At 56.5% G+C, this 25,256-nt stretch overlaps 1 protein-coding gene across 2 annotated transcripts in view; it reads left to right on the top strand.

The window, feature by feature from the left end:
- The window catches only part of LOC122393670, a 28,574-nt gene extending 11,865 nt beyond the window's left edge, over positions 1-16,709 (top strand). The window contains exons 2-7 of one of the 2 annotated variants that reach the window (XM_043389905.1): positions 6,784-6,844; positions 11,847-12,126; positions 14,135-14,322; positions 15,042-15,305; positions 15,627-15,756; positions 16,383-16,709. In XM_043389905.1, the coding sequence (XP_043245840.1) occupies positions 6,784-6,844; positions 11,847-12,126; positions 14,135-14,322; positions 15,042-15,305; positions 15,627-15,756; positions 16,383-16,481 (1,022 nt within the window). In that variant the 3' untranslated portion in view covers positions 16,482-16,709. Of the gene's footprint in view, positions 1-6,783; positions 6,845-7,889; positions 8,228-11,846; positions 12,127-14,134; positions 14,323-15,041; positions 15,306-15,626; positions 15,757-16,382 lie in introns of those variants that run through there. The other variant, XM_043389906.1, reaches the window with a different exon arrangement.
- The last annotated feature ends 8,547 nt before the right edge of the window (positions 16,710-25,256 follow it).

A 25,256-nucleotide genomic window follows, 5' to 3' on the forward strand; every position in this document is an offset into this window, starting at 1 on the left:
CTGTGTCCCACATTGGAGGGCTTCCATCAGCTGATCGGATCACGACCGAAGGATGGCTTCATTCTGACATTGAACACGGGCTTCCCATTGTCGAGTATCGACGAATAGGGACGAATGTTACTTAAAAGAGAGAATTTTCAATAAGAACAGCTTATACCTATGCTTGCCAGTTCATGCCCTTTTGGCTTTTGCGACACGACATAAATTAAACACTAAGTTTGTTATTAAGAAGCAATTAGTTAAAATAATTTGATGCATATGTAGTTCCATGCGGTTGACGTGCTATTTTAATTTTCAACAGACCAACGGAATGTGGGTTTGGGTTGGGTCTGTTATTGTTGACTCAGTGCTTGGATTGGATCACACCAAGCCTTCCGTATCACCACCAGAACAAACGTTTCGGTCCAGGCAGGCTCGACCCGCGCATTTCACATGCCTACCGCTGCTGGCTTTTTCCGCTATACATCCGCTCACCTATCGCTGACATTTGCGAAAAAAATTCCCGTCATTCGCCGGTGTATTTCGGTGAACCTTGGAAAAATGAAAAGCTGGTGTGAAATGCAGCATCACAGCCGGCTTCATGCTTGTGACAGGGCTCAGGGGTTTCACCGTTTCCCTCGGTCGTAAATGTTTGTCAGCCGCACGTCCTCCTCACATCCTTGATCCGATTCCGAACGGCCCGGTTAGATGCTGGGTCACAGCTGAGTGTTCCTGTCGGCCACATGTGCCACCAGACACATTCCGCTGCACTTGTCACAGCTGTCCACCGCCGCCCACGGAGCCGCCCCCGCCCCGGCTGTCCTCACACCTGTCCGCGAGCCCCGCACAGGTCCGGGAGCCGGGCCGGCCTTGACCCCCCGGCTGACCTCTCAGGCCGCCGGAAGCGAACATTGTGCGCCTGAGAATAGCTTAGTCGGCGTGTGACGTCACCGTGTGTCTGATGACGTCACTGCGCCGAGGGGCGGCGCGGCGCTCCATCGATTGAGCTGTGTTGGTGCGCAGTGGGTCGGCCGGCGGAGAGGGCAGTGTGACCCGCCGAGACCCGTCACGTCTGCCGCCCCCGGGCAGGCCCTCCAGCTGTCAGCAGTGACGGTACGTGTCTGACGCGCCGCCGACCTCCGTGAGGTGGTCCGGGGGTGACCTCCGACCCTGGCGCCGCACCAGGGCGGTGTTTCACGGGCTGCTGCTACCACGCTGCTATCAAATTGCGCGAGCTGACGTCACACTTGTGGTAGTGTTGGAGCAATGGGCCTGTTGAGGTCTCCATGGAAACCCAATTTGACAAGTCGTAAAATCGGCGTGCTGCTATCACCGGTGAAACAGGGCCCAGGGCCGGGCTCCGGGGGCGACCACAGGTGGCGCTGCTGTGAGTCTGCCCCACCCCTCCCCGCTCCACCCCACCCAGCCTCCCCTGGCGGTGCAGACTGACGGGTTGCTCGAGTGTTTCCTTTGGCCCCTGTTGCTGCTATTTGCTTCACCTGTGCCAGATGGCATTTCACCGAAGACAAAAGAATCGTGGATGCGGATGACGCACCCAGATTCCACAGTCCCTGTGGGTACCTGACAAAACGTATTGGACTGGTTCGAGAAAATGGATTTCTTTGGAAGACGATACGTTGTTGTGTGTCCTGTATTCCAGCTAAATCATTTGAAATTCGATGAGATTTGATTTGCCTTTTGGTTACCCGCATTCAAATACAAAGTCAATAGCTTTCTCATTTCCCTGTGAAATCGTAACGTATTGTCTACCTCATTGCAGTTGCATGAGCCACATGCTAAGTTTAGGTTTGCAATGACGATCTCTAGATGCTCCCGGTCTGTGAGTTCACCTTCTCGGTCACCCTCCCATAACCAGGGATTTTACCGCGAGTCTCGGAGCGATAACAGTTCCGGTTCCCTTGCCGTGTTTATTTATGAGCTCTCGACCAACACAGCCTGCTTTCATCACTAAACTTGAGTCAGCTGCTACGTAACCTACCCAGGGTGTTTGCTTATTCATTGCACCCATACGTGATATTATGTCAGATGTCGTCATGCATGTGGATGTGTCCGTATTTGATAGTAAGGTATGTGATGTTTGTTCATTTTGATCACTGTGGTGATCCACATTGCAGTCGTGTTATATTCAGAAACATCACCTTATTTGGCATGCATGGATATTGACCTTCAGAATTTACCAACATAACAATTAACAATATGCAACACCTCAAAACCTGGGAAGGTGCGATCTACAGCACACAGCTTAAGTTTCCTCATCCAGTCCGTTTCCAGTTTCCACTAAATTACTGAACAGGCTGCGACCTTGCTCATTTTTCTGCTGTCCAGCGGTCACCCTGCAGTGGACGGGGAGGGACGGGGGAGGGGGGGGGGGGGGGCTGCTGGCGCCGATGACTCAGACGCCGGCGGCGGCGGCGGCCCGGGTTTCCTGGTGAAACTGCCGACAGTCAGGGGCCCGACCCAGGTCAGCGGCGGAGCGGCACCGCGGGCCGCGGGCGGCTCTGTGGTCCCGCAGGGCTGCAAACGGCGGACGAACGGCGACTCGGTACTGTCAGACCGAGCAATGAGCGGATGACCGGATCTATTAGAGCTCTGAGCGGTCACCAGACGGAGGCCGGACCGCCACACCGAGGGCAGACCAGACTGTTCGCAGACCAGAATGAAGTCAGACTGCCAGACTAAGAGCAGGCTAGACTGTAAAAAGACCATATTGTAGCTCGAATGGAACCAGTCTAGCTAAATCAGATCGTTACCATTTTGCTGATAGCATAGGTTTTTATTTTACGCCTCCTGCAAGTCCTGCAGTCTGACCATGTCACCCTCTCCTCCTTCGGTCCACATCCTCTTCCTTCTATGGACCATATGGCCCCCATATGGGCTCCACTTCTGTCCCAGCCCCTCCCTCCACGCCCCATCCATTGACCGGGCCGGGCCGTCGGGCGGGCCACTGAGTGCTGCACGCCCCCGACCGCCGTCAGACTGCTTTATGATGTCCCATGGCCAACCATCCCCTTCCCCACTCCTTCCGGTCCACGCCCACTTGGCTCCACATTGGCAGGAATTCCCAGTGACGGTTGCATGGGTGAAAAAATCGGCACCGAATAACATAGAAATAAAATAACATAGAAACGAGCTATTTTTCCAAAGCTGCAGCGTGGCCGGAACACAGCCAACGGATGTTCCGTTCATGTGCTGGCGCTGCAGAGCAGGATTGTTTGATTCAAATGATGCCGTCAACGGTGGCTGTTTAGTGTTTAACGGCCGATAGCACTGTTCCTGCTCCATGATGAAATGAAATGGGCGCCAGCTTTGGTCGAATGTGTGCAGACAGAGTCAGTAAGCCGCGATGATAATGGCTGGGCTATCCAGCCACTACCTGGAATGTCCTGGCGCCCTGTGGAGTTAGTTGACATCGAGTAAACTTCCCGCTTCTCCCAGGAACTCTGCCGAGGGTCATTGTAGCTTTGCCTGAATCCCAGCAGTGCGACGTTTTTTCCTGAAGGTCGGGCCGACTGGTCCCATCCTGACCGGGAGCCGGTGGCCGTTCGCTGCAGACCAGCCGTGCGAAGGACACGGCCGCTCATTTCTGGAAGGGTGATTTGTTCATCCGTTACGCAACGCCGGCGGCGCGGCGGCCCGGGTCTTTTCAGACCATGATTCAGGACTTCTGAGCGGGCGACCCGAGTTCTCCAGAGCTGTGCAGCCAAAGTGGGAGTCGTGCTAATTTATTGAGCGAGTGCAGGGAACGTGCAGGTCTTTTCCGGGAGAAAAATGCAGCAGTGCTTACCGGTATAACGTCATCTGAATATTAACATGCAGCGAGGCGACTCTTCAGTGCTGACTTTCGTCGCTGATTGTCGGAGAGCACTGAAATAACTTTCACAGAAAAGCATGCGAAAGATCTTTGCGACATTTGTGCCAACCTGCTGCTGTAGCTGCACGGCTCCTTTGCCACTCGGCGCTCAGAGCCTCTCCTGCAGGCTGATCGGTCCGCTCCCCCCCCCCGTCGCCCGAGGACATGGGAGCGGCGCACGGACTACGGAATGCAGCGCCATGTTCTGTCGCGTGCACAGTCTCCATATTTGGGGGACACACCCTGCGCTGAGGTCGCAAAGAGCGGCTGCAGTCTCAGTCGCCGCAGATTGCCTATCGGTCACGCGTCAGGCTCGTGTCGATCCAACTTTGTGCGCCGCGCCTGCCTCAACCGGACCCTGCTCGGGGCGGGTCGGCCATACTGCGGCTGTCGCCAGCAGGCGTCGGCAATCATGGCTGCGGAGACGGACCGACCGCAGGCCCGGGAGCGATGGATAGTCTGTGGCAGACAGGTCGACTTGCTGGGCGACAAGGTCAACGACGGATCTTGCAGTGACATGGAAGGAATGTGCAGACATGTGACCATACGTAAGGTCGTAACCTGAATCTTCATGGCTAAATTAAACGGCGATGAGTGCCTGCTAAACACTGGATCTATACTTAAATGCTTAACTTCTGGCATGCCGCATGGATCTCGCCCATTCGAAACTTAACGTTGCAACATCTCCGCAACATACGGCACATAAGTCACCGTCGATGTTCGGTGTGTAAACACCAACAGCTGCTCTGGCGTTCGTGTGTTGTCGCACACCGTCCCTTGGCGTATGTATAGCTCCGATCCTTCGCTCCCGCTGCCCAATATTGATCAACAGCGCAGCAGGTCCCGGCTGACGGGCCACGTCCACAACTTACGTAAGCCGCCGCGCCGTCACTGTTTCTGTCGGCACCGATGACAGGTGCGCCAGTTTCGTCTCAGCTCTGTCGGGGGCCCGGTCCCCCGGGCTGCTGACCGACCTGGCACCGCTGACTGCCGTCACGTGCTCGTGTTTTGGGGGCCGCGGTGACCGGTGAGTGACGTGGCCGTACGCGGCTGACGTGTTACTCTGTGTGTGGAGGTTTCCATGGCTGTTGGCATTGCGTCAAATTCGCAGTTATTTGCTTGGCTTGAGACGGCCGACACGGCTATTGACACAGGACGACTTAATCCTGCGTAAGTGGGTTTGAACCTGTGCTTAGCCGTATTTGTACCGGGTTTGCTCTGAGACTTGCATTTATTACTGAGTGACGTATCTCATCATTGAACTGATGTTCATCAACTCACACAATGCTTGCAATTAATTGAACAGCAACATGGCAGATGAAACAGTCTCGCGGATATGCGAACCGGAGTCAGGTTGTTTACACGGATGGCACAGTGCAGGTGAAGTACAGAGGGGAGGGGAGGGGCAGATGCCAGACGGCGCCCCTCGCTGCGCAGCGCCCTCACCTGTCCTACGATGACGTCACAGATGTTTGGGTGTGACGTCATACCCCGCCTTGCTCCGACCCAGCACTGTGCCTCGCCTCCCCTGTGGCCCCCCTCCGTGCTCAGCCGGGTGCCTCCTGACCCACATGGGCTTCTGAAAACGTGCTTTGTATTCCTTGCCTTTGTGTGCGCTGTGTGTTCCTGCCAGGTAGAGGAAAAGAAAAGAAAGAAGCTTCGTCATCATATCTCATGGCTCCATGATCCCGAATGAAATGCGCTACGATGCTGCGCAGTATTTTGCACACGTCGCGAATCGTTTCAGTACGAGTGTGAATGTTGACATGCCGTGTTGTTGTTGGCGTTGATGAGATGCCATAGTCAATGACCCAGGTGGTCGACCTTGACTGACAACAAGGCGACTCAGGGGCCCGAGCTCGGCGCGCTCCAGCTGGGTGCGGTTTCAGCTGGCTCGTATCGGGTGAAACATCCGACGTTCGACGTGAGCCGTAGGTCAGAGAATCTCAACACGGTGCCCGTGAGAGTGACCCGATCGGTAACTAACCGTACTGAGGCTCAATTTGACGTCCAGAGCTGAGAGCCCCATCAAGGCTGCCCGACGGGCTCTGAGAGCCGTTCCTCAGCAGATTGCAGTCCCCTATGTGGCCGGTATAGACGGGCATCTGAGTCGGATCGGACGCCGCGAAATAGCTCACATTCTCCGGACTGCGCTCTGCGTGGGCGGCGGTACTGCGAACGTCCTATCGACGGCGGCGAGACGGCTCGGATTGTCGTCGGCCGGGCTCCGTCAGAATCCAGCTCTGAGCGGGCCTGCTGTCGATTTGGGTCAGCGGCCGGCGGCCAAAAATACGCCCGGTCACACGTGGCAGTCTGGGAAGGGTTCAGCTGAGCCTGTGCCATAATTGGCTTACCAGTAATGGCGGAGAGGCATTAATTACGAGGTGGGATTAAAGCTGGCCATTATTATGTGCTTGGGCGTCCGCATTTATGGTATCATGGCCAACTTGGCATTTTAAATTACCTTTGCTTCAAATAGGAAACTTTCACTGAGGGTTTACCGTGACTTGCGACAACAGAAGTACCCATATCTCATTTTAAGGTAAAAGTGCTCCTTTCTTAATTCAATTAAGTATGAAGCGCGAGCACAGTTAAGCTGTTGCCGCCTGGTATGAAACGATGCGGCGGCGCTCCACGCTTCGTGCCGTGCGGCGCAGTATGCCTTCAGGCGTTTACACTAGTGCCATCTAGCGTCGAAATTGTAATATTCGCCTACGCTGTGTCGTGCTCGTAAATGCTCGCTCAGTTTTGCTCTAACTGCTATTGATAATGCTCGTATCCATTATTTTTACGTAGCCGATCCAACAATCTCAATAATACCGGCAAGAAAGCGATAGTTTTCGGACTTATCTCCTCGTATTGTGCTTACAAATTGGTTAGGTGCTTCAATTATTACCTGTCTTAGCTAATAGTTCGTTTTTTGTTTGTTTCAGGCTGCCAGGGAGACATCAGTCTGCTCGGAGGTGACGGCGACACTGCCAACGCCAACAAAAGGTGAGCGGGTCGTCGCAGAGGACCAGGGGAGTCCGAAACTTCAGACAGCATCCCCTCAGCTCACGACTTAGTGCATAGATATACTCAATGCAGCACGCCATTGGCTGATGCGGGAGATATGCGCTGCATGGTGCATACCGAATGAAATCGTCGTATGCAGCCGAATGGTAACGCGGGGCGGTGTCGATGCAAATAAAGGACCACCACCAATACACGGCTGGTTACTGCGCCATGGTTACCATCAGTATGGGTGTAACATACCGGACTTAGGAGCCGGTTTGTCCGAGGACACTTACCCACTTACCCAATACCTACCCATTGTTTGGCTTATGTAGGTTCATTGAGCTCTCTTTTTCTTGAAAGGCACAGTTCGGGATTGTATCTATTTCTAAAAGCTGTTGTAAGATAGAAACGCAATTAACAAGGAATGGCCATAGGTAAGAGGTGATTGCAATGGTGGAATACGTTTCATCAGCGCTCTCATTCTTGCCGAGCGCTGGTTTGTCTATATGGGTCACCCGGTTGACCACCACTCGATCGAAGCTATCCAGGGCCGAAGCTAACCTCCCAGCACAGGGCCAGGTGAGTGGCGTCGGCCGTGGCCCAGTCACAGCCGCCGAACGAATGACGCTGTCGGAGGCCTCATTGGACTGGCCTCCGTCCGAATTTCCACTGAGTAGCGGGGCTGGCTCACCCGTCCACCTCCGGGCTCCGACCCAGCTGCGTCAGTCACGTGGTCAGAGGTTGAATTTTTGAATGAATTCGTGGCCACCCACGTGACTGGGTTTGCGTCCCGGCTTACCTGCTCATAGTCTTCATCATCTACAGCACGGGGCACGTGCATGGCACGCGCTCTACAGCCGTGGGCATGGGAACCGATGGGAATTTTCCTCTTCGCACCGCGCATATCGTCGGCTGCCACCGGTTCTGTGTAGCACCCCCCCCCCTCCCCCCCGCCGGTCCGCCCCCCGCCGCCACTGCAGGACGCGTCACTGCCTACGTCACGGGCCGGCTCCGACTACTCAGCCAGCCGGCGGCGGTGACCGGCCAGTGTGCGACCAGCTCCCGGGCGGAGAGTACGAACACGCAGCGCTGGCCGCTGAGACAGAGCTTACACGAGTCAGGTGCATTCACCCAGCTTCAGGGAGTCAGTGATCAGTACAGTGGCATTGGAGGAGCCCACAAACGACGGTCAGTGATACAGAGCGGCAGGAACTCACTCGGAGCTCAGACCAGTCAGGGACTGAGGGACGGCCAGCGAGCGGACCGGGATCAGTGAAGGCCGACCTCTCTCCGACCAGCCAGGATGACCATGTTTGAGGAGCCGCCGTCGCCGCCGGCGTCCGAGTCGACAAGGAACCGGATCGCTGCGGACCTGGAATGGTGAGAGGGGGAGACGAGGACAGCGGGTGCCGCGGCCGGGGTGCTGTCAGGGGCCAGAGTCAGGGTCGGAGGGGTGCCACGCCCCCTTTACGAGACTGGTGTGGGGGATGTGTCCGAGACGGTCCTTAGGGATACTTAGACGTGTTAGTTGAATACCTTGACAGATATTTGTGCACCTTTTATTAAACGGGTCCCGGGACTGACGGCGGTGGCGTATAATCCGTCTCCAGGGCAGCTGAAACGCGCCCGTTGCGGTGGTGACACTAGCTGCAGCTACTCTGGGAGTCGCCCAGCTTTACTGCTGTCCAATACTCGGGAGTCTGTGCCTGTCATCTGGTAATTGATACATAGGATAGACCTGTCGAACGAACCGGTCGATCAGCCGCGTACCGATGTACACTGGGGAAACATATACCTGGCATATACTATCGACGCAAGCGATTGACAACCGCATATGCTCATTGCTCAAGCACTCCGTGGAACCTTTTCATCGTTATCGTGTGTTGAATTTTAGCTTTTGGGCTTAAAAACGAACATATACCTACGAGGCAATTTAACGTTTTCACATACACGATGCCACCGCGATCCTATTTCAGGTGCACGCAGTTCACATAACCAAGCGTGTCGATTTCTCCAGCTAGTTACATAGCCGTATGTATTTCCTCTTTCCCCGACATCGGGAGCTGCTAAGCTGTACGGCGAATTTGAACGGCGCCGGTTTTACGGAATGGTCTGTCACGAAGGCAGCCATGAAGCCCGTAACGCTACGTGTCTGCGACAAACAGCTGCTATTATTGAATGCCCTTGCATTCCATCAAAAATGTCTGTGGTAAAAACTGGCTATCGTTCAACGATGAACGATTTGATAATATGTTTTCCTCCACGAGCCGCTAAGGACGCGCCCCAGTTCCGAGTTTTCCAAACTGTGTGTTTGACGGCCCGTTAGCAGGCGGCACACCCATTTCCCGCTCCGTTACAAGCTGCAGAGGCGCCCGTCGCTATCGCCGGACCGACGACTCGGCGCCGGCAGTCAGAAGCCCGAGCGGGTGTCGGGTTTGTCAAACTGCGCCCTTCTGAGGCCGTCCGTTGAACCCGTTATATAAAACCACGGCCCGGGCCATTCCGCTGCGCGATATAAATAGAACTGAACACTTCCAGAAAGCTGTCAGAGGGAAGCAATCAGTGTGACTATTTTAGGGGTAGCTGTCAACACCAATAACTGACTGATCTTACACGACACTTGAAAGAGATAACTTTTAATTTTACATTCGCGGACGGACGAATTCCGACTAACCTGGTCGAGTGTTTCTTGTTCGATACGCCTCTCGAGTACCTCTTCATCCGATTACAATGAGCGACAAAACGCTGAACGTGACGTAAGTTTCGACGAAGAATGAAATATAAACAGCTTGAACTTCACGCTAGTGGTGACATCACACTGGTACGCACGAACTTGACGTCACGTCGTAAATACTTGAGGCCGATCGAAACGGATCAGTACCTAGTCTTCTCTACATATGCCAAGCTGCATAGGCGATGGGTAGGTACCAGGGATGTCCCTCGCAGGGCATTGCCGCTGTGAGCCGTTCCGATCCGACCTGCACCGGGTCGCCCACAGTACGAGGAAGGACGGTATTCACCTGCACTGAACGAGGAAGGGCACATTCGGCTGATGCAAGAGCGCGCTGCAGCAGCGCGGGGTGAGAGCTGCGGCGGCTCGGCCCACGAGCCGGGCTATCCCCCTCCCCGCCCCTCCCCACCGAACGTCCCGCGCCATCGGAGGGCACTTCTGCCCGGGGGCCCGTTCGGGGAAGTCGGCGGCCGGCTGCGTTGGCGGCGGGTGTGCTGCGCAGGCTGTGCGCGGTCCGGTCTCGCGCTGCTGGACCGGCTGGCACCTGTCCTGCCGGTCAGCCCGCTTTGCCAGCCGCAGCCGATTTCTGCTGAGTCACGCCGGCTCCGGGATGCGATGGAGGCGAATATTCGGGTACTGTGACGTCACTGAGGAATTCCGCGAGGCCACAACACAGCTCTGGAAGCCCACCTGGTGTTACGCAACCCGCTCTGGAACTGTGTGTGCGCCGCCGGCGGCTGGAGTATCGGAGGCGCATTGTGGCGGCTTATGTAAATACGATCGGCGGCGCAGAAAACCCGAGTGGGACGATTTCACCAGAAGTAGCTTTCCATAAACACAGCGATGCTTTGTAGCGGTTGATTATCAGAGCCGTAGCATATATCTATGCAATGTGCAATGTGCATGCCGTTTACCATTCACAGATACATTCTGTTGAATAATCAATTATCCGTGCATTTCTATCGTCAAACTGTCTGCTTCCTAGCGTCCTGATTGAGTCTCCATCCTCCCCTGCCGTCCTGATTGAGTCTCCTTCCTCCACCTGCCGCCGGGACGAGCAGTGTGTGGCAGTTCCCCTGACTGAGTCTCCTTCCTCCACCTGCCGTCCTGACTGAGTCTCCTTCCTCCACCTGCCGTCCTGACTGAGTCTCCTTCCTCCACCTGCCGCCGGGACGAACAGTGTGTGGCAGTTCCCCTGACTGAGTCTCCTTCCTCCCCCTGCTGCCGGGACAAGCAGTGTGTGGCAGTTCCCCTGATTGAGTCTCCTTCCTCCACCTGCCGCCGGGACGAGCAGTGTGTGGCAACCACATCGATCTGGCCGACAGCGACCCTGGAACTTCAGGCGTGCGCCGCCTCCGCGAACCACGCCCGTTTTTACCGCTCTTCTGCGTTCTCTTATGTGGAACTTTACCGTCGAACGAGCTCCGAACAGGATACGGTGTTTTACTTGTGACGCCGGCCCGGCTCAGATCTGGAATATTTACTTCGCAAAGTGGGATTCAATTTCATATGATTATAATTGTTTAAAATCGTTGTTAGATTAACTGACCGACAGAATGTCCTCAAAGGGAACTGATCCTTTTGACGAATGATCGGTGCTGAAATACTGAAATGAGTTGAAACCTCGCATGGCTCTCACAGTTAGAAAATAAGTTTACGTACCTCACGACTTCGACCTACCCATACGGGTGGTTTTCTCGCTGGTCTATATCAGAACAGAAAGTGAGCCCGCTATTGACCCTTGAAACATTAAACGGGCACTATTTACGCCCATCCTCGACCGTCTATCGGGCACTCTATCGACAAACACGAGGAGCGGGACCCGCAGCGGTTACAGAACTGCGCCTCTCGTCCCAAACACCAGCTCCTTTTGCAGCGTCGGCTCGTGTCCCCGGCTTGGGAATGGCGCATTGCGTCTCCCGTTCAAGGCTGCATATAGATCAAACCTGCGGCGTCCGGCGGAGACGGAGCTGCCGGCTCACAGTGACAGTCGACTTCGTAGGTCGTAACCGATAATATCGGGCGCTGCCTTATCCGGCACCTTCGGATTTTCTCCTCTGTGGGTGGCGTCAACTTACGGATATCCCGGGTTTTTATTGTGCCCGACCGAGCACAGTCCATTGGGCTGCTCAAAGGCCTTCCATGCTTCCCTTGTCTTCCCAACCACAGCTGTGTGTGATCGATGTCGTCTGCGGGCTGAAGGAGGGCCGCATGTGAGTGAAAGTGGACCTGGACGCATGTCTAACCCTCTCTTTCTCTCTATTACAGCGCCATCTTCCGTGTGCGGCGCTTCTTCGACAGTCTGCACCGTGGCGACGGCTCGGCACTGGTGGAGGACACGTCGCCCGTTCCTCCGGAGCGGCGGAGCCTGGCGCTGCGGCGCTACCTGCACCGGCACCGGCTGCAGCACAGCCGCAGCTCGCCGGCGCGCCAAGGGTCGCTGGCCACCGCCGCCAAGCCGGCCGACAGTCCGTGGCCGTCGCCGGCGCGCGGACGGCGGCAGCCGCAGCCCCAGGCCGCCCTGCGAGACGTCCACTCCACGCCGGAGGTACGCACCGCCCACCGCCCAATCGGGTAGAATGTGAGTATCGGGACAGGCGACATGCTGTACCTGATACTTGAGCAGCTGGAAAAATAAGTGCTCCCATCATGGACCGTCTCACTTGCAAGCGTTTCCATTCTCTATTGCGATAAATTTAAATTTGTTTTATCCATGCTCTGGTTTTCCATTTCCCAAGCGAGCAAATAGTCTCGTATGCCACAAAACATTTCCATCCAATGGATGGAGACGACCATCCGTTCCCTGTGTTCCGATCCATTCCAAACTTTCCCCGTCCATTCGGGTCCCGCCTTGCCATGTCGCCGGCTGTATAGCGGTCCAGACTGGCGTCAGGGGCCGCTGGATCAATGGACCGCCCAACCAGGGTCAAGGGTCACTCGGGTCACTGCGGCGGTCGGCTCTGACGGGTGTCGCTCGCACGGACCGCCGACGGTCACGTAATCAATACAGCCCGTCTGTGACCCTGGGCCGGTGCGATCCCCGGGACACACGCGGGCTTCACTCTGAGGGTCGCTGTCCCCGCACTGCGGCGCACCTACTGGAGCTGCGGAGCGCGGGCGGTCAGACTTCCGGGTCCCAGCAGGGCTGAGGCAGCGCTGTCCGCCCCCCCACCCCGGCAGTGTCCTCAGGCCACGCCCTCCCTGTCTGCCACGCCCCTAACGGTGCAGGGCGGAGCTCATGCCACAGCGGCTGGAAATGCCACAGCAGCTCTCCCCATGACCTTTGTTGGTGGGGTACCGCGAAACGCAATGCCTGTGGGCGTTCAAATCAGTGCAGAATGGAGTGTGACGCACCAGTGGGATGATCAGCCCATTCCTGGCGAGCCTTGTTGCGTGTTTGTGTGGACGCGTCACACCTGTGCGGGGCCGAAACATCCCGGGATTCGCCCCGATGGAATGTCCGTTGGGCGGCGCACATACCGACATAGCGTTCAGCTAGCTCAGCCCATCCTGCCCCAGGGATGACGGTCCTGAAATGTTGTTTCCATCAGACCACTCAGCTCAGACCGGACACATTTATCGAGTTGGCGGGCCCAGAATAGCTGATGTCGAAGTCCAGAAGTTGGCTTCTTCCACTGAACCAGTCGAATCCTCATCACTGGTGACAGACTATGGGCGCGGCGACGTTGCGAAGTTGGCCTCCGGGGCTCTTAAGATGTTAATTTTGTTCATTCTGTCTGGTGGCTATTTTGGCCAAAGTTCACTGCGCAGTACATTCCGACTGGCGGCGGCACGACACGGTTTGACGTCATCCAGGGAGCCCTGAATGACGCCCGAAACGGCACAGAGCGGCGAGCGAATGAATTCAACTATTGGCGGACTCTGCCGGTAAATGTGTGAGAGGTTCATGTTTCATTTGTGCGCTATTCATACCGGGAGTTGGACGGCTGCGCTGACTCCCCTGGGTTGAACTCTGGTGGCGCCGCAGGTCTGACTGGCTAAGCCGGTGACATTCAGACAGACCTGCGGTAATCCGGTGCGGGTAATTGAGGGCCACAGGGCTGGTTATCAGTCCTTTGATGGCCGTCCCGACGGATACTCTCTAATCCCCCGGTCCCGCACCCTCGGACTCCCCAGGGAGACCGCTCCGGTGCGCCCCCGATCAGCTGGGGCTGTTTTGATCCCGGTCTGTCACCATCCAACCATACGGTAACCCGATCCCGGCAGGCCCGACCCTCCTGGACCCTGGCACCCGACCCTTCCACCCAATCTGGCCCTACCCTGCCGACTGTTCGACCCAGCCGCCCGGCCGCTCGGCCGATCGGTCGGTTGTTCGGGGGACTGCCGCGCCGCCGGGGGGCGTCGGTGGGGATGGGGTGGCGTGCCGGCCGGCAGTTGGGTGTCGGGCGCCGGCGGCGGCGGACGGCCCGGTTTCCTCGTGTCTCCAGTGGCACACCATGCCGTCGATCCGCCTCCTGGACCGCCTCCGTCGCCGGCTGCACAGCCACCACGCGTCCGGCGGCACAGCTAACGCGACCGGCACCGCGCTCCGGCAGGTGTCGCTGGGCGAGGACACGCTGTCGTCGGCCAGCAGCCTCACCAACGTGTCGACCATCAGCAGCAGCTACGTGGGCGACGAGCTGGACCTGGACGACTGGGAGGACGACGGCCAGGAGGAGGAGCACTACCCCGACCAGGACTGGCTGACGGTGGACCGCAGCGCCGCTCAGCTCACCGTCGACAGGTGAGCACATCACAACCGTGCACCCTCTCACATTCTCACGTTCTCGCTGTTGAATTTCGATAGGTAGCCGCCAAGCTCTGAGGGATGACTGTGTTATGTTGCGCCTGGGATGTGTGTTTGTGCCACACAGTGGTGATGTTTACTGTGGTGCGATGATGAGCCGGTAACGTAATGAGCCTGTATGTTTGTGTCTGTGGTAGGCTGGTCTGTGATGTTCTCGTCTGTTGTCGGGTGACTGATGCGGCCGTTTACACGGCGGCCCCGCTGTGTTGGCGGCCCGGGCGACTGTCAGGGTTGGCTGCAGCTCGCCTCAGTGACGTCAATGCCGTCTGGCGCTAGGCGCGGCTTTCCCCCGATCCCACAAGTTGCCACAGTGTTGGCCCGTTGTCAGGCGCTCAGTTTCGGGAGCATTAGCCTGTTGGCAGTGGTAGCAGCGATGGCGTGAACCGTGCGGCTGCATGGCGCCATTGTCCAGTTTGGATCGGCCCTCAACAGCCTAACCCACTCGATACCGACCGCATGACATTTCGGTGAAATCGGCTATCGATGCTGGTCGCCTTATGTGTCGTAGTTTCATTTCCCCGCACGTCATGTTGTGCAGCGTCTGACGACACTGTCCGATACCGTCCCCCGCTGACCGCAGGCGGCAGGACCCCTCTGACCACTCTGTCCGGTACTGCGCCTCCCCGCTGACCGCCGGACACCCCTCTGCTCGCCAGGAACTCCTCAGCGGCGTCCAGTTTCCGCTCGGGGATCCACTTCACGGCGCGCGCGTGCGCCACTCCGTCCAGTGTCGGATCCGGGATCCAGTTCTCTGTGGGTCCGGCCACGGCCGCATCCAGCTTCAGCTCGGGGATCCACTTTTTCGCGCCGCCCGCCATGGAGTCGGCCCACGACGAGTTCGCGCCCAACACCCTCACGGAGGAGTACGGCAAAATGCTCACCATAGAAGATCTCAAGGATTACAACAGTAACTGCCTCACGTAAGTGCATGTGGTCCTGGAGGGGCCTTGGGTGTTGGCCAGGTCAGCAAAGTCCTTGGATGTTTATCGACCAGTGTTATATAATTGATCAACACACTATGACGACCTTCATTTCGAAAGGCCAGAGTGATAAGTGATGGTGCAACTTTTGTTTGTATTCAATTGAGGCGCCACTGGGAGTTTGTCGGAAAACTTGCGACGTAATCCCGATCCATGATCTGACTTGTCCACTGCCCCTAGATCTGACCGGGACCTGCCCTGTGATTTGCCCTATGGCCTGACCTATGATCGGTGACCTGACCTGACCCGTGTGCCCCTCAGGTGCGGAGTCAGCTGGCGGAACGAGGAGGCGTCTCTGGACTGTAACGAGTGTGGAGGGTACCCGCTGCGCCGGCCGTGCCCTGAGTGCTGCGGGCAGTGTGGCGCCGTGTGGGAGCGCGACCTCACCAAGGTGAGAACCGTGAAATGCGAGAGGGGTGTGGGGGGTGGGAGGGTGAAATGTAGGCAGTCCAGAGGCGTTAGCAAGGCGTCGAAGATTCGAGTTTGTGAGATGTCAGCTCAAAGTATATGATACGACCTGTGGGCCCATGAATCTTTCAAATCTGTGAAACCGGAGGCCGAAAATCGAACACGCTCCGCCGCCTCCGGCGGCCGGCCGCAGCCAATCGGTGGCTCCCTGTGCGACACCTCTGGGTCGGCACAAATTGGTGACACATGCGCGACGATCATCACAGCTGTGTGGCAATCTGCAGCAGATGCTGAATGATTGCCGTTCGTGACCGATATTAATCAGCGCAACTCCGCACCAGCATCATTGACGGCGTCCTTCACGTGTGACTGCGACATAGGACCCTAGTTCGTCATACGGTGACCTGCACTTTGGACCACTACCCCTCATGTGCCATGTGACCTTGACTTTTGACTGGCCCTCCGTTTAGAGCGCGCATTGGCTGTTGACCATAGCCCCTGAAGCATAACCTTTGGCCACTGTCTGTTGGGCATCAACTGTGACCTTTGACCTTATAGTGGCGGCTGTAACCTGCACCCCGTCTGACCTCCTGGCTCTCTGTGTTTCAGTCGCACGACAAGGCGCTGGCCGCCTTCTCCGGAGTGTGTCTGTTCCAGCCCAACAAGGGCAGGTGCCAGCACATCGCGGCCGCGGCCGGCGGCAGCTGATGGCCCGCCCGCACGGCCGCCGGACGGCCCCCACCCCTAGGCCAGGTCGAGAGGCGCGGGCCGCCGCCACACACCGCTGTGAATTGTGTCGTTCCGTCGCGATTGCCACTGTTGGATTAACCGGTTCGAGCGCGGGCGCGCGACAGACTCGTGCGCGCAGCACTGGGGCAAAGTGACTGTGTTCTGCGTCTTGTTTACCACTTATGAGCGAAATAAAGTTGCTAGCATTACTCCGGCGCGATTTTGGAATGGTTGGTGTCTGGGAATCCGAAGCTGGATCTGAGAAGGAACGCGGGAGTGATATGCGAACAAGTCACCGCAGTCACCTTAGGAACTCAGGGAATCCACAGCTATGGACCTAAGGCACCTATCATTTGTCTGATCATCAATAATTTCCGCTACAGTGCACTACCGGAGCCGCACACACCTTCCCGGATCATTGCTCGAGGGACACTTCCGTCTACTTCAGTAGGCCGTCTTCGAGTCGGCCTAACTGCGCGCCCTGAGCACTGAGCCCCCAGGCAGCGAGTAGAGGCGACCTTGAACCGTCGCCGGAACCCCGGGCGATGGCCGACCTTACATAACCTTGACGCCAACACGAGCCCACCAGAGGCAATGAAATGAACCAATGAAATGAACCAAAACACATGGAAATAAAGCTGCCTCATAAATCACAGGAACACATTAATGTTTGCAGTCGGAGTGATGAAACTCGGCCATGTCGTGTACGGGATGTGATAATAGTTCCAGTTCGGGTGAGTTGAATCAATCACTCAAGCGGGAGCCATTTGATTTCAAAAGTCTACACAAGAATGCGTTTTGTCGGCACTTCCCGCACGCCTCAGCCAGAATTAAGTAGTCGGCGTTCCTCCAATCCACAAAGCTGATGCATTCTTTGACTGGTCCATGTGTTGGCGTCATAAACGGTTTTAGGGCGTTATTGGAGGTTTCTGTTTCCATGACAACAGTGCCTCGCACACCGGTAGTGACGTCAGCACGGTGCCGTAAATGTCCCCCGTTGTGAATTACCCAAGGCCGTAGCCATGCGTTGCTGGATCGCTTACGTCATTCGATTGAGGCTGAGCTAAGGTATTACACAATTCGATGTAATACTACAGTTATAGCCATCGGTACCGCCATATCGAAAAACGCTCGGACAGGGGAGGACCAGGCTAGCCACTACCATACGGTCTTTTCCCTGTGACACGTAATAGGTATAGCCGATGAGGAGGGTGTGTAATCTACAACTATAAGCCACCACAGCGGCGGGTCGATCACAGCTCGCTCCGGACGGCGGCCGGTCCCAGATCAGGCCCGGTTAGCGGGAAGACCGCAAAAGTGACCCACCTCGAGCACTGTATGCACCTCACTCGCTGTCTGAGTGTGCTCGCCGGCACTCAGCATTTAACCCGCGACCGCCTGGGGGGGGGGGGGTCGGATCCGACCCCCCCTCCGTTTTTCTTAAATAACTCAAGAACCGCTTACGCTATCAACTTGAAACTTGGCATACCTTCTCCCCCATCAATTTGACGTGTTCTGTGCGCAATTTTTAAGAAAAAAATTTTCAAAATTTTTTGAGATATATCGATTTTAGTGATGTAACTACATGGCGTTTTTAGTCAAAAAGTGGTAAATGTTTAAAAAATCGCCAAAAATCAGGGTTTAAAGCAAATTGCAAATTAAGGACATGAAAAGACGCAGCTCAACGAGTTCTTTAAAATGGCTATCTCGGATTTTCCATAAAATGCGTTTTTCGCCCCTAAAAATTCAAAAAACTACATTTTTTGGAAAACAGCTAATAAAATCCAAAATTTTGAGAATTTCCAAAAAACCGGAATATATGTTATAGAGCTCTATTAGAACATTAGATGTCCCAAATTTCAACTTTCTATCTTGATTTTTGACCCCCAAATTGTAAAAAATAGCTTCAACATGCATAGGGCATGGTGACGTCATAAGCATTTTCGTGAATTAGAGGCACTTCTGAACATCGCATGTGAAAACAAATGACACCACTAGATTCCTGGGACAAAGCTTGTCTAGAAAAGTGCATTTTTATGTCAAAAATAAAAAGTTGAAAATTTGACCTTTTTTCTCAGCCCTCGTTTAGTTATGTATGGTATAAACGATTTTTTACGCTTTCAATGCACACTTATCACCAGCACAGTGACTTGGGGTCACATATAACCATTACCATCGGATTCGGCGTGAAAAATAAGCCATAAAACATGTGTCGCACGCCCATGTAGCAGAAAGTGAAAACCGTGACCTTTCGTGACCTGACCTGACCTTGACCCGTACTTAGTATGACCCCTATACGCACATGGTACCTTCACTAGGCCTTTGAGGTCATTTTTGGTGAGTTTCGAGCAGCAGCTATCGATTCCGCTGTCCGTAAGCCTAATCATGCAAAACCCCAGAATTTGACCTTTGACCTGACCTTGACCCGAAAGTTGACCTCAATCTTAAAATCTTAAGAGTGCTTTGGGAAGGTCTCGTAGAGACCTTTCGAACGCCGCCTCGCGGGGCTCGATGCGACCATTGGTTCTCGAGATAACAGGGGGGGGGGGGTCGGATCCGACCCCCCCCCCCCCCAGGCTGTCGTGGGTACGGAAATAGCCCAGGCGGTGCCGGGTTAAAAGGAGCTCGGGGTGATTTTCCTCTAACTCTCCTGACTCTCGATGCCAGCCGAGTGTCTTCTACTGTCGCTTATGGCAGCAGCGTGGAGGGTAGTCAGTCATCAGAATAACCACCCTAGCGCCTGCAGGTGCCGCCTGCCGACCTCAACAGCGCCACCTTCCGTCCAAAACACGAGACGGAGCCCACCCGGCCGTATCTGTCCGTAGATTTCGCATGGGAAACAGACCCACGCTTGCCAGTTCCAAACAGCAGCAATAAATATTTGTCTCTTCACTAAGAGCATATATTGTGGGGAGTGACGCATTGACTTACAAGTAACAAACGAGACAAAAATACATTTCAATCTTCCTCTGTATATACGATGAACATGATACAAGCCACATTGTACACACATCTCAAACACATTCCGCCTACAAAGTCGCGTGCAGTTGATAATATAATTTGGCAACTTATCACCCATGCTACTCAGTGCATGTCAAACAATACCGGATCGTGACTACCTCGGAAGTGCTAAAAGGAGTGAGTAAAATGGTAGGAAGACTTATATTTCGAGGACAAAAAAAAAAAATCTACGTTCTTCGATGAATAGTAAAATATACTTCTGATAAGCGATCGAGTAATCGGAACACAAAATTGGAATGTCAGCACAGACATACTGCGCTCCGGTGCTCTAAGCTGCTCGAACATGACCGTAGTAACAATCATTTAACTGCAACCCACGTATGCACACACGCCCGATCAAGATGAACACATAGTTACCGAATGCTGCGGGAAAAGGAACAGTGTGGTTCGCGGACGAAACGCAGTCACCAGAACTATGGAAGGTTACGTACGGTTCCTTAAGGACATCCAGTCAACGGCCTTTGGACGGAAGTATTTTATACGTACAGGCATACAGTAGTTGCTCCGAGTACCTACAAGAAGGGACAAAATAATAGGAGTACACCTGCCCCTACCTACAAACGCATACACGCGTGAATAGCTCAGTACATGACATGGATGACTCAAAATTACGAACTCTGTCCTTTCGTAATACAGCTCCCGACAAATTCCACCTTAAAAGGGACAACAAACTATACCAATACCAAGGTGCAACATTTTGGTACATCTTGAAAGTGTTGGAACCGCATGTGGGCTTAACTCCGAAATACTTTTCATGTAAAAGAAATAATGTTCGTGAGTTGTGACATACCAAAGCTAAACGAAATAGCGAGGTTTCAGTCATTTACCAAAAGAATTCAAGAGATGCGGTAAAATACCGCTCAATGAATTAGGGAAGCCCCACGACCATCATAATGCTAAACACATAGAAACGGAAGCAATAATCTACACAGGAGAAACGCTTTAGTTCAGTAGCGGATGGAATGACGCAGGATAGCGATTCAACACAGGAAGAGATCGGGACAGACGACGGACGGTACACCACCGGACTCTGGGTCAGGAGCTCGCACGACCCGCTCCGGTACACGGACACTGCACACTCGCCTGACTTCCTACTAAAACCTCACACACCAGCACAGGAACACACACAGAACACAGACGACCTCGAGCCGTGCAAGCTGCCCACGGGTGAGATCATTACCGCTCCACAATTCGGCCCGTCAGAGGTTTACCAAAACACCCATCACACCGGCTCGCACATCCGGCGCTATTGCTCGGCGCCATCTCAGTTTGTCGGGTCAGAGTCCAGCCCGCGCTGAACACAGCGGCTCCAGAGGCCGGCCGAGGTCCGCGAGACCGCCCCGACACCTGGCGGCGACCTACCGAACCGACTAGACCGACTAAGCCCGCCGCGCTCAGTGAAGACTAGACTACTTTGGTTGTGGTGCCTCCGCGACCGTCCACGGCCTGGCTATGCCGAGACTTTACGAGCAACTAGTGTCACTTATTCCACGGTGGGTGATTGGGGCTCTCAGTTAGGTGACGCCATCAACGTCCCTTGGCCAGGCTCCGTTCGCTATGACTGCACTTAACACTTCGGAGCTCATACATGGTATGACGAATAAGTACGGACGGTCAAACGCTCAGCAACTAGCATTACCCATGACTGTCTACCAGTGTCTTCAGAACAACGCGTCCACAATTACACTAGGCCCTCGAATCTACACTAACACGTCAGAGGGGACCCGGCTTTTAGAGCACTCTTTGGTGGACAGCTAGCGCCCTCGCGACTCACAGCTTCAGGTGGCGAACCTCTCTGCTCCAGCACGTCTGCCCCGTCATCGAGTCCGTCATCGACTCCAGACTGTTGAGGAACGAGTCGTTGTCCAGGTTCTCCAGATTGGTCATCTCGTCTCCCAGCTCCTGCAACACAGCGCCAGTGCTGGTCAGGGTAGGAACTATAACTTCCACTCCCCGCCGTCAGATGTCAGCACACGGACCTCACGTAGCCCACATTCCAGACCGACTGACTCACGACCGGTGCGGTGATGGCGACCGGCTCGGGACGGACACGCACCTGGGGGTGGAGCGGCGGGGAACCGGCCAGCGCGCCCGCCGGCCGGCGCCGCTGAAGGGCGCTAAAAACTGGACACACCGCGCTCCGCCCGGCGCTCCCTGCCCCACACCGGCGCGCAGATCTAACCAACTGGCGTCTGATCAGTGACTACCATCGAGACGACTGAAACCTGACTGTACCCGAGGAGCCATACTTTTTCCCCAACATCCCGAGTTCTTTGGAAGCATCGACAGAGTCCTGAGAGGCCCCGAGCTCCACCCCGCACACCCTCCCTGACCTTGGTTTCAGCTCGAGCCGCCCCGACCACCCCTGCCGTCGTCCGGAGCCGCTCGCAATTCGCCTATCGCTCGATACCGCCGGCCTGCCTCGCCCTGCCCTGCCCTGCCCCGCCCGGTCGGTCGCGCCAGCGGGCTGCGTAGTAGTCTGGCGCGCGCCGCGGGGTCCCGCCCATTGGAGCCGGGCGGAGCAGCGCGCTGCTGCCGCCTGGCGGCCGCCGGCCGAAGCTGACTGGCACGCGGCCGGCTCGTGTAATGGGTCTAGCCGCGGGGCGCGGGCGGCGCCCGGCGGGCAAACAGCCGCGGGCGCCGCTGCCGGCCAGCAGATGCGATCGGCGGATAGCGGCCACCCTTTACCAGCGGTGGGGGCGCTCAGAGGTGGCTTCCGGCCGCCATTCCACACACCGACTGACGACCGTTTGATCCGGAACTTTCCGAGCCCGCCGCGCCGTCCATATATGGCCAGACGGGAGCGGCGGGCGCGGCACTGGCGTCAGCTTCTCCCTCGGTCGACCGTTGGTCCGCGCCCGACCGACGGGGAGGGCCGTTTGGTCATCGGCTCCACCCGGCCTGCAGCTCACGCCACCGAGGGATGGCCGGCCCCCGCAGCAGCGCTGAGCCGCCGCCAACTCTGGGGGCTGACTCAGACCGGCATCACGGACAGCCATCGCGGGCGGACGGACAGCGGGCGAACGCGAACCGGCGAGCGGTGAGCGGCGGCCAGTGGGCGGTAGTCAGCCCCGCCTCAGTGCCAGTGACACGAGAGCCCCTCCCCAGACAATGTGTCACCGCGAGTTCCTGGCAGCCAAGAGCGGAACATCACGAGCTGGGGAGCTGACTCGCTGTGCCACAGATTCCGCTGCGATTTCACAGCGAATTTCCGGCGTCGTGCTAGCAAGCACACACGAACGCGCTTGTAATTAACAGGTCCACACTCACTTTGCGTGCCAACGCTTTGGTGATAATATCTAACAGAACACTCGCACGAACACAGAACACACATTACAGTGAACAATAGAAAACCCTGTTCCACTTCCACTCTACAAGTCTGGAAAACTGAACGTCTCCTCTTATTCCACCGTTTTGGAGCTCTTCTCGCCGCTCCATCTCAGACAAACCCTCTATGTCCACTCACGGCCCCGTCGTCTGTCCTTTCACCGCCAGACTCAGTGCCCGCACTGTGTGTTAGACAGGCTGGTCACCGGTGAAGGCCCCAGTACAGAGCCCGTCCTGTGTCAGTTGTCACCGCCTCAGTGGGACACGTTCTGCGTCAGTGTATCATCGCCTGGTTAGTCAGAGCGCGGCCGTGTGTGAAATGCTCCATCTCGTCTGTGTAGTGCGTATCACCCTGTGTCAGTGTGCGTTTCGTAGTGTCTCTGTGCCTGTCTCAACCAGTTCCCACCGTGTATCTGTGTCAGTATCCTGCCCTGTGAGTCAGTGTCAGTATCAGTGTCCTGCAGTGGGTGCTGTCGGTGTTCGTGTCAGTGTCTCTCGCTCTCCCGCCGCGGGTACTCACGCTGACGGAAAAGTCTGTCGAGGCGTTGATGTAGCTCAGTCGAGTATCGTCCAGCGGCGGCTCGCTGAGAATGGACCGTCGCTGCAGCACGCCGGTTCTCTGGACCACCAGAGCTGTGCCCACTGTAACAGACAGAGGGGACCGAGGTCAGCTGACGGGTCACCGACGGGGCGCGCAGGGCAGGTCACCCGGGACTGAGGGAACTGGGCTCGTCATATGTGGGAAGAGTGAGAAAATCGACCCGAAGTGTGTTAGGGCCTTGAGTGTGTTATGTCATTGCCGAGTGCGTGTGCCAGATCTACCATCCATCTGTCTACCAATCTATCCGTTCAGAAGTACGCCATTCCGCCATCCCGTCTGCCCATCATCTCTCCATCCGTTTGCCCACCGCAGCGATTGCGCAGTGCCCGCGCCCGCCGCCACAGCAGCGGCCGTTTGCCGGACGCCGGCCGGCCACGTGGTCATGCAGTGGGCAGCGGGCGGGCCCCATGCTGCCGCCACCGCACGAGACCAGACCAGACGGCTGCGCCAGTGCAAACTCGAGCCGAGTCTGTCGCGTCGGCTGGGCTGGGGACGGGGTGAGGCTGGGGAGGCGGCGGCTCGGTCGGGCGGCACGCGGGGAGAGGCGGGGACCGGTGAGGAATGGACGGGACGAGGATTAGTCACGCGTTCCGACCACGTCAGCAGAGTGCGCGCGCCGCCGGATGACGGCTGACGCGTCACCAGAGAGGGCGCCGTCAACCGTCATCGGGACTGATGGCGGCGCCGGGCTGACGACCCCGCCGGTAATGGTCAACCGATGTCGGCGGCACGTCCCGTCCGCTCGTGACCGGGCGATGGGACGGCGGGACGTGATGGGTCGGCGGGGCGCCGATCGGCCGATGGATGTCGGCGGGGCGGCGCCGCCGGTCGGCCGGTCGCTCTGTAGCGCCGCTCGGCCACACCCAGCCGCCGCACCGCGTATCGATCCCACTGCGGACAGACCGACGGCGCGGCGGCGCCCGTCCCCGCCCCGCGCCGCCGTCATCGGAGCCGAGCTAAACTGAGCGCGCCCGCCGGCGGCGCCAGCTGGCCGAGCCGCCGCCGCCGAGATGACGCGGCCACACCGTCATCGCGCCGCCGACGTCACCGACGAGTCGAGAACAGTCATCGGCGCGGAGCTGCGGCAGCCTGCGCAGAGCCGGGACCGCAGACAGGCCACTACGAAACTACGCCCGTGGCTCTAACAAGAGCCCAGTGAGCCAGGTAACTATAGCTGGGCAGGCAGGGAGACCACGGCTATTTGCAGCTCACTCCGGTATTCCTGCGCTAACAAGATCGGGAATGGCAGCGTAGTTCCGCTATGATGGAAAAAGTTAATGGATTCCGAGTGCACACTGCACATCCACATGGAAGTCTACTTCTCTGGAACTGCATGCTATCATGAAACCCCAGAGACCTCCGGGCCCGACTTCAGGTTGACCTCTGCACTTCTCCCTGCCCACTCACCAGTGGCCGGCCCGGCAGTTCGCCATACAAGCGCGACCTTTCCCTTCAGACGAGTCTCGAGAGGCGGCGCAGGCCAGCTATGACCGCCAGCTGCCGATATTGCCGCGTCTCCAATACAGCATTCCCAATATCCCCGAGCTGGAAATTCCTCCTCGCAGACGGGAGACGGTTTATGAGTTCAGATACCAACAGACCGCCTTTATCTGGAGCCAATTTGGCTAGAACCAATACCCATTGGCACCCAGGGAACACCAGATCACGCAATGCGACCGAATAAACATATACTTCACTTTTTAAGATTAAAAACACTCACAAAAAGACCTTGAATGGACCCTGAGCTCCAGCTCCCTCTGAAAAGTCTCCCTCTCCGCTGCGGACCGCCCCCCCCCCCCCCGGTG

The sequence above is a fragment of the Amphibalanus amphitrite genome, unplaced genomic scaffold (assembly GCF_019059575.1).
Source record: "Amphibalanus amphitrite isolate SeventyFive unplaced genomic scaffold, NRLGWU_Aamphi_draft 000547F_arrow, whole genome shotgun sequence".
NCBI lineage: Eukaryota > Metazoa > Arthropoda > Thecostraca > Balanomorpha > Balanidae > Amphibalanus > Amphibalanus amphitrite.